The sequence below is a fragment of the Chamaea fasciata genome, unplaced genomic scaffold, assembly GCF_029207755.1.
Source record: "Chamaea fasciata isolate MVZ Bird 193981 ecotype frontalis unplaced genomic scaffold, bChaFas1.0.hap1 SCAF_3, whole genome shotgun sequence".
Taxonomy (NCBI): domain Eukaryota; kingdom Metazoa; phylum Chordata; class Aves; order Passeriformes; family Sylviidae; genus Chamaea; species Chamaea fasciata.
The window spans coordinates 41,760,582-41,773,494 of record NW_027094088.1 but is presented as its reverse complement, the minus strand read 5'-3'; the positions used below and the strand labels follow the sequence as shown (position 1 = coordinate 41,773,494).

The window sequence follows — 12,913 nt, the reverse complement described above, 5'->3', positions numbered from 1 at the left end:
GCTGCCATCATTGGTGAAGTTTGAAAATAAGTGTCCTCTGAAGGAATTCTTCCACTATATGATTGCCATTTAGCTGAGGCAAGAGAAAAGTGAAACCATCATACTGAAGCATTACTGTGGTAGTTGCTTAACTACTCCTATGGCTATGGCTGTATTTGGAAAGAAGGCTTTTGTATGTGTTTTCTGTATAGAACTGACTTCAGTTACATATTCCCTTATCCTGCTCCAACCATTCATGGCTGCTAAACTGTGACTCTGGGGGGCCCACTGTGGGGTTTTTGAAATCATTTAGATGTTGATAGTACTCAAATAAGCAGGCAGAGAATGCTGTACATGGAAGTGGTTTTGTTATCACAGAACTTAATTTCTAGCAGGGTAGTTTTAAGCCCTGGTCCATGTTGTGAAAGAGCAAACTGTCTCAAGTCACTGTAGTACAGCTTGACTGATGTTGTTGAAAACCATCCCATGGCTTCTTAGGGCTCCAAGCTTTCTGAAGAGTTTTGCACATAAGTTGGTAATAGTTCAGGCCCTGCAAAAGCACGGACAGCCATACCATTATAGTCAAGAGCCCTCAGGAACATTCATGACCTCACAGCACAGAGTGGCGCAGCCCTGAAGACAACGCAGGGTTTGAGTATATCCTGCACAGCCACATTATTAAACAGCATCTTTCTGGTAAAATCCATGAAACCAGTCATTAAAACACCTGCAGACACTGGTGCAGAGAGAAGACTGAAGATTAAGGTCACTCAGGATTTGCAAATGGAAGCAGTATCAAAGCCAGCCAAAATTTAAATTTTGTCTGGAATGAAACACCAACTTAGTAATGAGACCAGTGTGTACATTTAGGTTAGTTTCAGATAAAAGCTGTTTGAAATAATGTGTAAGTCATAGCCAGGTTACTATTACTGGAAATTTACTGAAGAAAAGTTTATTTTTAGTTCTCAGCCCATTAGGCTTCAAGCATGGTTCAGATGGAAGGTTATGTACATATTGACTCCAGTTGGAAGGGCTTTGACATTTTACAGGAACACTAATATAGTGAGGCTGTCACAGCTGGTAAAATACAAATGTAGTAATTTAAAGAAATTCTAGAAGCTAAGCAGGGATCTGTTGTTTCAATTCAGTCAAGTGCAGCTATTTAAGACTTGCCTAAATCCCATCTGTTGAACATAAGGCAACACATACTCAAACACAAGCTTCTTTAACCAGTCACCTCTTTTGCTTTAACATATTGGAAATATTCAAGGTAGACACTGCCAAGGATGTGACTGCTGGTATGCAAGCCAGAGCACTGCTAAGATTCTCTCAAACCAACATGTCACTTATAGCAGTGCATCTGCTATTAAAAAATCAATTAAATAATAAAAAAATTCAATGTATTTCATTCTACCAACTAGGTAATTTTAAAATTTATTAAGACAGTTCCCATAGTTGTATAAACAGGGTTTATTGTACATGTGGAGTTGAAGAAGGAAAGAGAAGAAAGGTATATATTATATATATATGTACAGTGAGCCATTTTAATTAATAAATTTATTCTATCTTGCTTAATACTGGAAAGAGGGAATGTGTCTGGCATCAAAGAAATTTAAAATTGAAAAAATTTAAAAGCTAAAGTTCTGAAAATTATAAAAACCATGGTCTTATGGAAGGAACTTAAAACATATATACATGGCAATTTTAAGTGGTTTATACACTGAGTGACACAGTTGCATTTGTCTTTAAACCAACTTACAGATTTTCTATTAATAGAACTGGCATTAAAACTATTTAAAAGCTAGAATATAAATAAAAGTTGGAGGGGCTGCTCCAGGAACAGCCCAGTAAAGCAACTCACAGTAACTCAGTAGACATATTCAAGAATACAGTTCCCCTTGAGCATCAGGGAAGTAGGCACTAACTGGGAAATAGTCCAAGTCCTGGTGTTGCAGTTGCACTGGAAGTCCGTTTCTTGTTACTGCTGTGCCATACACAATACCTTTTAAAATATACCCCTGATTTCTCTGAAATGTGTAGAAACTGTTACGTTGTCTTTCTGAATCCCTTTAAAATAGGATAGATGTTTTCAAATGCTTCATAGATTTCTGCTCGTACTTTAGCACCTGGAAAAAGAGGGGATTAACTTAGTCTGTACCATTTGCCAAATACTTAATTTTAGCTCTTAGAATGTGTATTTGAATGCAACTCTACATGAAACCTACGTGTATCCATAAATCTCTATTTTTACAATCCTTTTAAACGTATTTCATAGAGAGCTTACATTACCAGCTTTCTCTGTTTAATCTGACAAGTGCTAGAACTTTCACTAGCATCTCATGTTGCAAATGAATTTCCATATACGTGATTTCCACGGGAGACCCAACAACAAGGCACAGCCCTGTAGGATGTTTGTGCAGAAAGGCCTAACTGGTGGAGCTTTTATTGAGAATGTGAGTATCAGGGGAGGAAGGTCTGGCAATGGAGACCACTGCAGAGGGACTGCATTTCTCCTCACTGCAGGGACATGATCCTCCTTTTGTCTGTGGATCTGGTGAGTTTCTTCTCCATAGGAAGACACAGCATGAGAGGAAATGAACGGAGTAGGTTGAGCACCCGAGGTTAAGGAGGTCCTAGAGCTCAAGTATCTTCCCATCTTTGGCTGCTGTATCATAGAGCATGGCAGCAGCCTGCAGCCAGGCTGCCAAAGAAAAGCTAGCTCAGTCACACATGCTGAGCCACACAGTCTTTCCGATTTTGCCAGAAAGATCACCTGCATTCTTACAGCTTTTTGGGCACCTGCATACCTGACTAAGGTTCATGATCATTGTTCCTTTGATCTAGCCAAATGTGCTGTTGCTTTGTGCTTTCTCATCAGTTAAGGCATACAGGGCAGGTAGCTCTGTGTGCAGTGGCAGTGCTGAGCCTGCAGGCTGAGCTCTGGGTGCAGGCTCCTCAGGGCAAGAGGCCCAGATTGCTGAATCTCTGCATAACAAAGCCTGATGGAGCCCTCAAGAAAGCCTGGTCTGACTCTGTGAATGGGGTGTGTAGGGAGTCAAGCAGGGAACCCATTGGCTTTGCTGGAGCTGCCCACTGCAAAGAGGCTTTGGTCCTAAAGCAGCTGGTGTGGCACTGACTGACAGAGTGGCTGCTGGATGGCTGCACAGGGAAGTGTCCTTAACATCACCATCCATGGAATACTCTAGTAACTCTTTCTCAGTACTGTCATCTCTAAAGGAAAAGTACATGGCAGCTTATGTATCCCTGTGTGTTCGCTGTAATACTACAAGAGGTGAGATTCAGACTGTAAGATACTGTCTTCACTTACCAGTTAAAACCACTTTTCCAGAAACAAAAATAAGCAGGACAATTCTTGGCTTAATCATTCTGTATATTAAGCCAGGAAACAATTCTGGCTCGTAGCTGTAAGAGAAGAAAGTGAGAGTGTTTAAACGTGCTTGCAGACCCAGGTTCCACCCTATCTTCTGGGCCCAGTGTAGGACTTGGCAGAGAGCAGATGTAGACTTCCCTGAAACTTGGGGAGGGTAGCAGGGAAGATCATTTTGACAGGTTCACATTGGGCAGCCTCAGTTACACCTGAGGCAGTGCAGAGATGGGAACAAAGATGCAGGTATTCCTGTGGTGCAAGGGAATAATCTAAACAGACGTCACTTTCTAAGATAGCATTCAACAAGAATGATACATAAGCAAGCCTTTTTTTACCTGCTGAACTGCTGGTGTGTGAGTACCAATCCTTCCAGTCTGATGGGAAATTTCACATCACAGCTGCCCACCATATTCTGAATTTTAAAATCCAAAAATTTTGCAGGAAAACCCAGTTTCTGAACAACTCTTGCATACTTCCTTGCTGCCAGTCTGGACTGCTCCTCACTGAAATGAGAACAGGATATCCATATTACTTCCTCAGTTAAGTATTACTTCAAGCAAACATCATTAAACCACAAACACCTAATTGGAGAAAAAAGTCTGTGTGGAGGGAGAGGGGAGCTCACATGCAAAAATTTTACATCCAAAATTAACCAACTAGCACTGACTGGTTTTCTTGCTAGTTTTGGTAAAAGGCTCCTGGACACCATTAGTGTTGCATTCACTGTTCATGAGACACAAAAAAGTAAATTATAAATCCATACATTTTACACTTTAAAAAATATTATTAAAATATTACTAAAATATTATTAAAATATTAGAGGGACCAGAGTCCCTCTAATGGGACATTAAGATTGTTACTTAAGTTTTCACTACAGAAAACCTTGAACTAATACTTGAGCAACCTTGAACTACTACTGCTAGAAAATATATACTTCTATAAAATCTGTCAACTGGTAAGATCTGCTTGATTCAGCCCAGGCATTCAAACATGGGTTTAACACAACTGCACAGCTGTACCCACTGTTGCAGAATTCAGTTTGCTTCAGGTTTGTAAACAGCTGAGGATCTGTTTGTTCCTGATGCAGAGTAAGGCAACTTGAATTTCAAGTGTCACCAGACAGATAAAGTGTTTCCCTGTACAGATCTATTCATTCATCTCTGCTCAGTAGTTTATTCCTTCTGGATTCCTGGCAGGCTTCTTCAGAGCAGAATTTCTCTCCTGCCCACCAGAGTTAAGCTTATGTTGAGTTTTGAATTCTTGTGCTTCAATGGTCATGTTAAGAACAGATCAGACTACAGGAACCAGATTTGGAGCTCTTGTCCTGTGATGAATGAAGCTATTCAAATATAAAATCCTTCTGTCACCATCCTTACACTTTAAGCAGTTCCAGTGCATAGTTGCGGGATTTTTTAAATTATTAGAAAAAGCAGATAACTGCAAAGCCAAAAAACTGAATATAATAACCTCTGCAAACCAGTTTATCAGACTGAATTAAATAGCTTCAGAAACAGAACTACCATTTCCCCATAACTGAGGAAGTCCCTTCAATCATAAACAGCCATTTCTGTAGAAATCTGAAGTAACTGTGAAGCAAGATTAGTTGTACCTGCACAACTTTGATGTGTACATATAAACAAGCATCATGGTATACAAGAAAAGACAGCCTGAATTAGTTTGCTTGTAATGCCTAAACATACCTTTTTGCTCCTGTGCACACCATTTTTCCAGAGCTGAATATCAGTGCAGTAGTCCGTGGTTCTCTTATTCTCATAATAACAGCAGCAAAACGCTGAAGTGTGAACATTGAGACTGTTAGTGATACACTGCTGTCGTCATTACATTAAAACCAAATCTGCATCATAGAAGTGGCAAGTTACACTGCAGTGCAAGGAAAACTAAGGTCAAACATACTTACAGATCACTCAAAGTTTACTTGAAATGCTTAAACCATAAGTAGGTTCAAGCACACACACAGAGGTAGAGCCAGGCAGGAAGGATATTTACCACTGCATTCCTATGCATCTCTCATTGCTATATATGCAAACACACAAGTAATGCTAACATCTGCATCAGAGCCAACAGAAACCATTTTAAAAATAAAATTTAAAAAATTCCTCCATATATGTTGAAATTTTATCTCTTATAAGTAGGACGGAAGACTATCCAAAAAAAATGGACAGTGTTACAATACCAGTGAACAGAACAGCTGAAGGTCAAAGTCCTGTGTAAACAGAAGTCAACTCAGCTACCACAGTAGGACACAGCAGCCCAATTAGCTCTAGCTTTTTATTCTAAGTAAGCATTTCCAGATAGTCTTAAAATCCTTGAAGCAAGAGATACTGGAAACTGATGTGGGCACACACACACACACACACAAACCCCTGTTTGTTATATTTAACTTGGAACAGCTCACCCTGCAGTCCCATGAATTGTTATACTGGCATAACCAAGGCGGTAGCGTGGGTTACCCAACAGCACATTTGTCAAAATATGACTTAAATAATAGAGCCAAGCAACATCTTTCTTTGATACATGAATGTACTGACTAAACGTCAGGAGTGTGTTACATAACCCTTCTCTCCCTCTGCCATGGAAAACAGTGTTTCATATTGATTATTCCAGCCCACAAGTTTTACTTACACAGCCACCCACCCCCTACCTTTGGGGTTACCAAGGCATGCTCAAATTTTTGCTGCACTAATATCTTACTCACAATTATGTAACAGCATCACTGCTATAAACTTACAGTAACAGTCACTTATCATATATGCCTGCATGCATGCTTTAACCTTTGAGAGCAGAGTTCAGGTCAACTGAGGCAAAATTCTAAATGCTAAAACAAAAAAACCCACACAAACCCCAGGAAAACTGAAGTCTTCCCAAGACAAGCCAGTTCAACTATGCAACATCTAAACTTCTACTAGTGTCCAGCTGCTGTTGTTGCAAAGGTAGTATTTTCAAGAGGAGCCGCCCAAAAGAAACATGAAGCAATAATGATTTTCTTGATTTAATGCTCCAGGTCCTTTGCTGTTGTTCAGATTTCCCAAGCTAAAAACAAGCCACTTATTTAGAACCCCACTACTATTAAAAAGCAGCAGGCAACTTTGAAGTCAATATGCAAAAAAATCAATTTAATTTTGCTCCATTTTAATGTTCCACCAAACTTAGCCATCAGAAGCAATGAGATGACAGAAGTACTGCAGGAGAATATGAGAGAACAGAGGGGAAGCGAGACTATGAAAAATTAGCGAATGCCCTGTGACCATAAGAATTCCAGAGGAGCAGCTAGGTGGAGGAAACCACAGCTCTGGCAGGAGCCCAGGATTTGAATTCTTCTTTCCTTTCTCCTTGTTGGGAGATAGGGAAACAAGACTTCATCATCAGACATTTCACAGTAATATGCAAAAAAGAGCTCACTGAGCACTACAAACAAGTAAGCCCGTGTGAACAGCAGCAGAGGCCAACTCTACCACAAAAAGCTTGGCCAGTGTATTACACTGCTGGTTAGGTTTTTTCTAAATCCAACAACTTACAGCCTGGTGCACATCACAACTACCTCAGCATAAAAATGCTTTTTACTAATTTGAATGTCCTAAGTAACTACAGTATAAAACCGCATATATAGCAGGTAGGTTTTTCAGTCTATTGCAGCAGCCTGCAGCCACAACCTGTGCCTTTAATATATCTGTTACAGGATGAACTCTTAATACATTTCTCTTACCTTGGGATTATATTCAGCATTTCGGGCACGAAGTGCAATGGTTTTTAGGTCAAGTTTGCAACCAAGATTAACTGTGGACACAATATTCCTAGAGACAGATCAGAAAAATATATTAAAAACACAATAAGGAATTCGTGTGTCTTCCTCATTTTTAACCAAGCCTGATCAATTTTATTTTTTTATTATTTTGTTTCTCCAAGCACATTTGAGTGGCATCTTTCCTACTAACATGAGCACTGAGCAGTATTTTGGCTCAGGAACCTCCTTTTGCAGGGCAGAAGTTCCTAAGGCATAATTTCTGATTCCTCCTTATCTGTCAGCTATTATGAAAAGTCTCCCATGAGAAGAATCTCTGTTGGCAGGAAAAAATTACTGATGCTGAGAGCTCTTGCCACAATCAGGGAAGCTGCTGGAAACAGGAGAAAATGAGATAGTACCATCTGAAATTTTCCTTGCTATGCCCTTCAAGGAGCAGGGTGCAGAACTAAGTGGGAATGACCCAGGAGGTAAATGCATTGCCAGGAGATGGGGATAGCAGGTCTCCAGAAAGTTAAAGTTACTAGATAAAAAATTTTGTTTTCTGGAAAACCCTGGAATTAAAAGGTCCTCAGTAAGGGGAAGAAAAAAAAAAAAAAAAGAAAAATATGAGAAACTACTCTTTCAGTTCATGCTATCAACCATTTCTCTTTGTCCCTTCCATAAATTTCTGAAATAGTCTCTTTAAAAGTGAAGTTCACTGAAAATACATCCATACCTAAACTCAGAACTAGTTCTAGGGCTTTTTCCCTTCTCACTAACTCAGTGTTAGCCATGCATTGGAAAAGGGAACATCATGAATTCCTAAAGTGCAAGGAGTTAAAAATTACAATGGTGTTAAATGAAGACATATATAACTCTTCACTGGTATGCTCCAAAGATGCACCATTGATAAATCACTAAGAAACTGTTTATATTACTAAGTGGTTTAGCAATGAAGCTAAGCTAAAAGTAAAAGTAAAAATTACTCATATTGCTACAGGAGACTCATAAATTCTCAGGACCTCCTTTCCCACCAAAATGCAGTACCTAACTCCTGATGTGACTTTGGTCCTAAGTCTTTAAAAGGGCTGTCTGAGAAAGGACATGATGCACTAAGTCGTGGTGCACTCACTGTAGTTGTGGCACAATGCCAGAGCTCTCTGATGCTGGTGTTGCGGGAGTTATTGGAGTCATTGGAGTCATTGGAGAGGGGTACAGAGGTGTGGTTCCTGGTAAAGGGGCTGTGGTAAGAGTCTGTGAATGGAAGAGCTGGGGGGTTTGACCAGATGTTCCCTGTGTGGCTTGCTGTGATGTGGATTGCTGTGCTGCTTGCTGCTGCTGCTGCTGCTGCTGCCGCTGCTGTTCCTCCAGTATGGACAGGCTGTTGGTGCTCTGGACAGGCTGCGGGGTCAGTCCTGTGCCATACGGCATCATCGGGCTGAAAATGGGAATTCCTGGAGTCATTGCACCCTACAGAAGGAAACGTGACACCAAAACCACAGATCATGATGGCTCCATTTCGTTTTTAAGGGACAAAGTTTTTGGGAGGAGTCTAAAAATAAATCTGTGCTAGCTGAGTTGCTCATATCAAACCTGAAGCACACAGTAGTAAATCGTAAAAAACAGAAAATCCTTGGAAATGCAGCTGTTCTATGGAATAAAGTACTACCCAAAGGAATCTAGGGACATGACATGCTTCTCACACTACCTTGCAAGCATGTCTCGACTTTGACCCACAATTTAGCTTGAAATTGTTTGAACACCAACTGTGCTCACTGTACCCAAGGCATTCATAGCCCAGCAACAATCTGTTATGTCCATAGTTTAAGGAGCGACCACCAAAATTAAATTAATCTTTGCAACTTGTCAGTCATGTTTCAACTTAAGAGGAACTCCATTAAGAAATCCCACATATATTCTTACACTCCGAGTATAAGGAACCACCCTGTTTCTTATACTTCTGCATATAGACATCAATGGTTTCAAAATTCTGCTTTATATGAGTATTATTTGATACCTAGCAGAATTTTTCAGATCTTCAAATAAAAAAACGTGAAGCTAGATGCAAGAAAGAGAAAACACGTTAATAAAGGAAATTCAGATCATAGTTACATTTTAAATAATTTGTTTTTACCTGAGGGGAGGCTAAGCCTTGAGCATAGGGTGGCAAACTGTTGTTCTGATCCATGATTCCAGTTATTTCTTTGGTGAGGCCAGAAGTATTTCCTCCAATTAATTTAAATAAACTTCAAATCCTAGAGGTTTTTTAACTGTTTAAAACATTCCAGCAAAGTAGCTTTTAAAGCCAAGCTGAAAGTGTTAGGAAAACATCAGCTTCAGAGAAATATGTTATGAGTTTAAAACGCTAACCGAAGCCTGAAAAGAAAAAAAAAGTAGTATCCTGAGAATAATATCTAAACACAAACCCAAATGCAAACCTATCAGCTGCTGACTCAGATAAGAGACACCCACGTAGAAATACATACAAGAACATTCACGCGTACGCACACACGCATGCACAATCCATAAAAATAACCTTTTTCAGGCACATTGCATAGAAGCTTTGCAGTATCATTCTGCTGAAGTCCCTGGCAGGTTACCTGACTCACATGGGCAGGCCTCTGTAGAACCAAACCCTTCTGCACAAACTGCTCAAGCTGTTGATGCTCATTCTACTCCAAGTTTTGCTTTAGCTGCAAAAGCACTGATGTTTTTAGAATTCAATTCCCCTGACTAGCAATTGACAAGCTTACTGACACATTGCTTGTAAGTCTCTTCCTGGCCATTTTAAGGCTTGGGCTTTCAAAAATTATCTTTTTCTTCTATGAGAAAAGCATCACTGCTCAAATCGGAGCTAGGAAAAGCTCTTCCGTCCAATTCCGTAAAATAAAGCACTAACAGATTTCCAACTGTAATGACATGCATTTCATGAGGAGAAAAGAAATATGTGAAAACCAATTTCAAGCATACAAACAAAACATTCAATGGTTTTATTTTTTAACTAAGCTTCTGTTGCTGTGTTATGGAAATAACCAATAGGAGTGAAGAATTTAAGTGTTATGATACCAGTGATATAAAATATTATCCCGTTAATTTGTTAGTTTCTTAACTATTGCTGAGAAATACTCAAGGTCATTATCAGGCCAGAGGTAGGCCACCTCAAAATCTGAAGACAGTCTATCCAGTCTCTCTTTTTGTTTTTAAGATGAAAGAGCTTAGAATTACAGTAAAATTTACATTTCAGCTAAAAAGGCCTGCTTTTTTCCACCCATGACCATAAGACATTATCACCGTTTCCCACACCAAAGGTATCAAGCAGAAACCCCAGGATTTACAACGAGGGCACATGAGAAATCTGAACATTATCCCGGAAGAAACAAAGTCAGCTCCTCGACAGCCGAGCTATTTAGTAAGGCTGGATACCAGGCATGCCAAAACCTGCAGCCAGGGCACCGTCTACGCAGAGGTCCCTCCTGTACCCACTTAAGGCTCGCTCGGAGCGACGTTTTGGTCGAGGGAACAGAGTCCAGAAGCAGGAGACAGCCGGAGGAGGTCCCGACCCGGCCCCGAGGCCCCTTTCGGGCTCCCCACCAGCGCTCGGCGCGCGGCCGCAGCCTGCCCGCGCCCCTCAGCGCTCCCCGCTCCCCGTCCAACACCGGCCCCGGCCCCGCGCAGCCCCCGCCCGCCCTCGCACGGTCCCGCCGCTGCCCGCGCCCATCCCGCGCCCGGCGCCACGGCCGCCGCTCGCCCCCGAGCCGCGGCGGGGGAGAGAAAGGCGGCCGCCGCCTCCGCGCCGCGGGAGTCCCTCCCCGCTCCCCCCGCCGCGGCTCAGGCCGCCCCGGAGATGCGGACTGAGCCCGGCCCGCGCACCGTCCCCGCCCGCCAGGCCCGGCCTGCCCCGCACCATCGCGGCCCCACCGGCCCGTCCGCGGGCAGGGGGCGAGCGGCGGCCGCGGGGGGCGGCGGGCACTCGGTACCTGGCGCTCGCTCCGCTCCCGCCGCGCTCAGCGCCCGCCGGAGCCCGGCCGCGCCCCGCCCCCGCGCCACCGGCGCGCCCGGCGCGTCACTTCCCGCCGCCAGCGGGACCGGAGCCTTCGCGGCGAGGAACCTGCGGAAATTAAACAAGGGCAAGTGCAGGCTCCTGCACCTGGGGAGGCGTAACCACGGGCGCCAGCACAGGCTGCGAAACAGCCTGCTGGGAAGCAGCACTGCGGAGAAGGACCTGGTGGTCCTGGTGAATAACAGGCTGTCCGTGAGCCAGCAGTGCCCTTGTGGCCAAGAAGGCCAGCGCTGTCCTGGGGTGCATTAGGAAGAGCGTTGCCAGAATATTGATCTTGCCGCCTTAGTCAGCCCTGGTGAGGCACACCTGGAGTGCTGTGTCCTGTTCTGGGCTCCTCAGGACAGGAAAGGCATGGAGCTCCCAGAGCAGGTGCAGCAGAGTGCTACAGGGACGGTTAACGGACTGGAGCATCCACTTTCCAGGAAAGGCTGAGGGAGCTGGGCATGTTCAGCCTCGAGAAGAGACGACTGAGAGGGGACCTCATTAGTGTGTATAAATATCTAAAGGGTGGGTGTGAAGAGGGTTCAGCCAGGCTCTTCTCTGTGGTGCCAAGCAAGAGGCAACGGACAGAAACTGATACAAGGGAAATTCCACCTGATTATGAGGAAGAACTTCTTCACTGTGCAGGTGACTGTGAAAAACAAGTTCCACTCTCTTTTGGAATTTTATAAATTTAATAGAAATAAAAAAATAGACAAAGTAGGAGACAGAATAAACCAAGCTTCTCGGCCGAGGGGGGACTTGGCACCAGGTCTGTCCGTCGCCCCCCTCACCCTTTAGGACTTCTATCTTTAAGGAGCACCGTATTGAATATTCAATAGATGGCAATCAAACATTCCTTTTTGATCTGTTTTAAGTATCCCCGATAATCTTATCTAGTAGATTTTAGTAGATTTATTTTGTGGGTGTCTCCACATAGTCTGGTAACATGAATATAAATCTTCTTTTGAGGTTTTCTGGTTCTTTTCAGTTGGATAAGAAAACAGAAAGTTAACAGTTTTTTTTCTTAAAAGGGTCACAAGGTGACCCCCTTCCCATAGCTTCAGGCTTGGTGACTTAAGCGTTACAAAAAAATCTTACCCCTCTGGTATAATCAAAAATTACACATTCATTACCCTTCTAAATTCTTATTAATAAAAACATAATACAGTACAATTATAATAGTTATGCGAAAAGCCAACTACATAATATACACTTATAACACTGAACACTGGAACATGCTGTCCAGAGAGGTTGGAGTCTCCCTCACTGGAGATGTTCAAGAACCATCTGGACACAATCCTGTACCAGGTGCTCTAGGATGACCCTGCTTGAGCAGAAAGGTTGCCCCAGATGACCTTCTGTGGTCCCTTCCAGATCCTGTGAATCTGTGGAGGTCCCTGGCAGTGCACCAGGCCTTCACATAGGCTGTGGTTCCTCGCATTGGAGCTGTACAGAGTTCACACTGCTGTGCTGCCAGCTGCGCAGTGCCCATGGAGACTGCAGCCACCACGGCTGTGCTTCCCAAAGCTGGGCAGCACACTTCTCCTCAGGAGCACCACATGTCCCCTGCATCTGACTGTCCCCACCCTGTCCTTCTCCTCTAGTACCATTTTGAACCCAGCCCTTCCCACTTGTTTCCACTCATGCCATGGTTCCTGGCACCACACCCCATGGCCCACCTCAAGGACCTGGTGAGACCCCATCTGGAGTACTGTGTCCAGCTCAAGAACCTGTTGGAAAAGGTCCACCAAGATGCTAAGAA

The 12,913-nt window shown here is 43.1% G+C and overlaps 1 protein-coding gene across 1 annotated transcript; it reads right to left on the bottom strand.

The window, feature by feature from the left end:
• Positions 1-1,397: 1,397 nt before the first annotated feature.
• On the bottom strand, positions 1,398-11,183 carry TBP (TATA-box binding protein). The gene is made up of 8 exons (XM_066178735.1): positions 11,087-11,183; positions 9,244-9,485; positions 8,242-8,579; positions 7,092-7,179; positions 5,068-5,159; positions 3,703-3,870; positions 3,308-3,402; positions 1,398-2,105 (listed from the first exon to the last, which is right to left on the bottom strand). Exons 2-8 carry the CDS (start codon positions 9,295-9,297, stop codon positions 2,026-2,028), a joined length of 915 nt encoding a protein of 304 aa, XP_066034832.1. The 5' UTR covers positions 9,298-9,485; positions 11,087-11,183; the 3' UTR covers positions 1,398-2,025.
• Positions 11,184-12,913: the final 1,730 nt, after the last annotated feature.

What these genes read in the sequence shown, in the direction of transcription:
- TBP (XM_066178735.1), bottom strand. Translation starts at nt 9,297, where the DNA reads ATGGATCAGAACAACAGTTTGCCACCCTATGCTCAAGGCTTAGCCTCC. An exon ending in AAGGCTTAGCCTCCCCTCAG is followed by an intron (nt 8,580 to 9,243) that starts GTAAAAACAAAT and finishes TTCCTTCTGTAG; the next exon opens with GGTGCAATGACTCCAGGAAT. An exon ending in TGGAAAAGTGGTTTTAACTG is followed by an intron (nt 2,106 to 3,307) that starts GTAAGTGAAGAC and finishes CTCTTTTTCCAG; the next exon opens with GTGCTAAAGTACGAGCAGAA.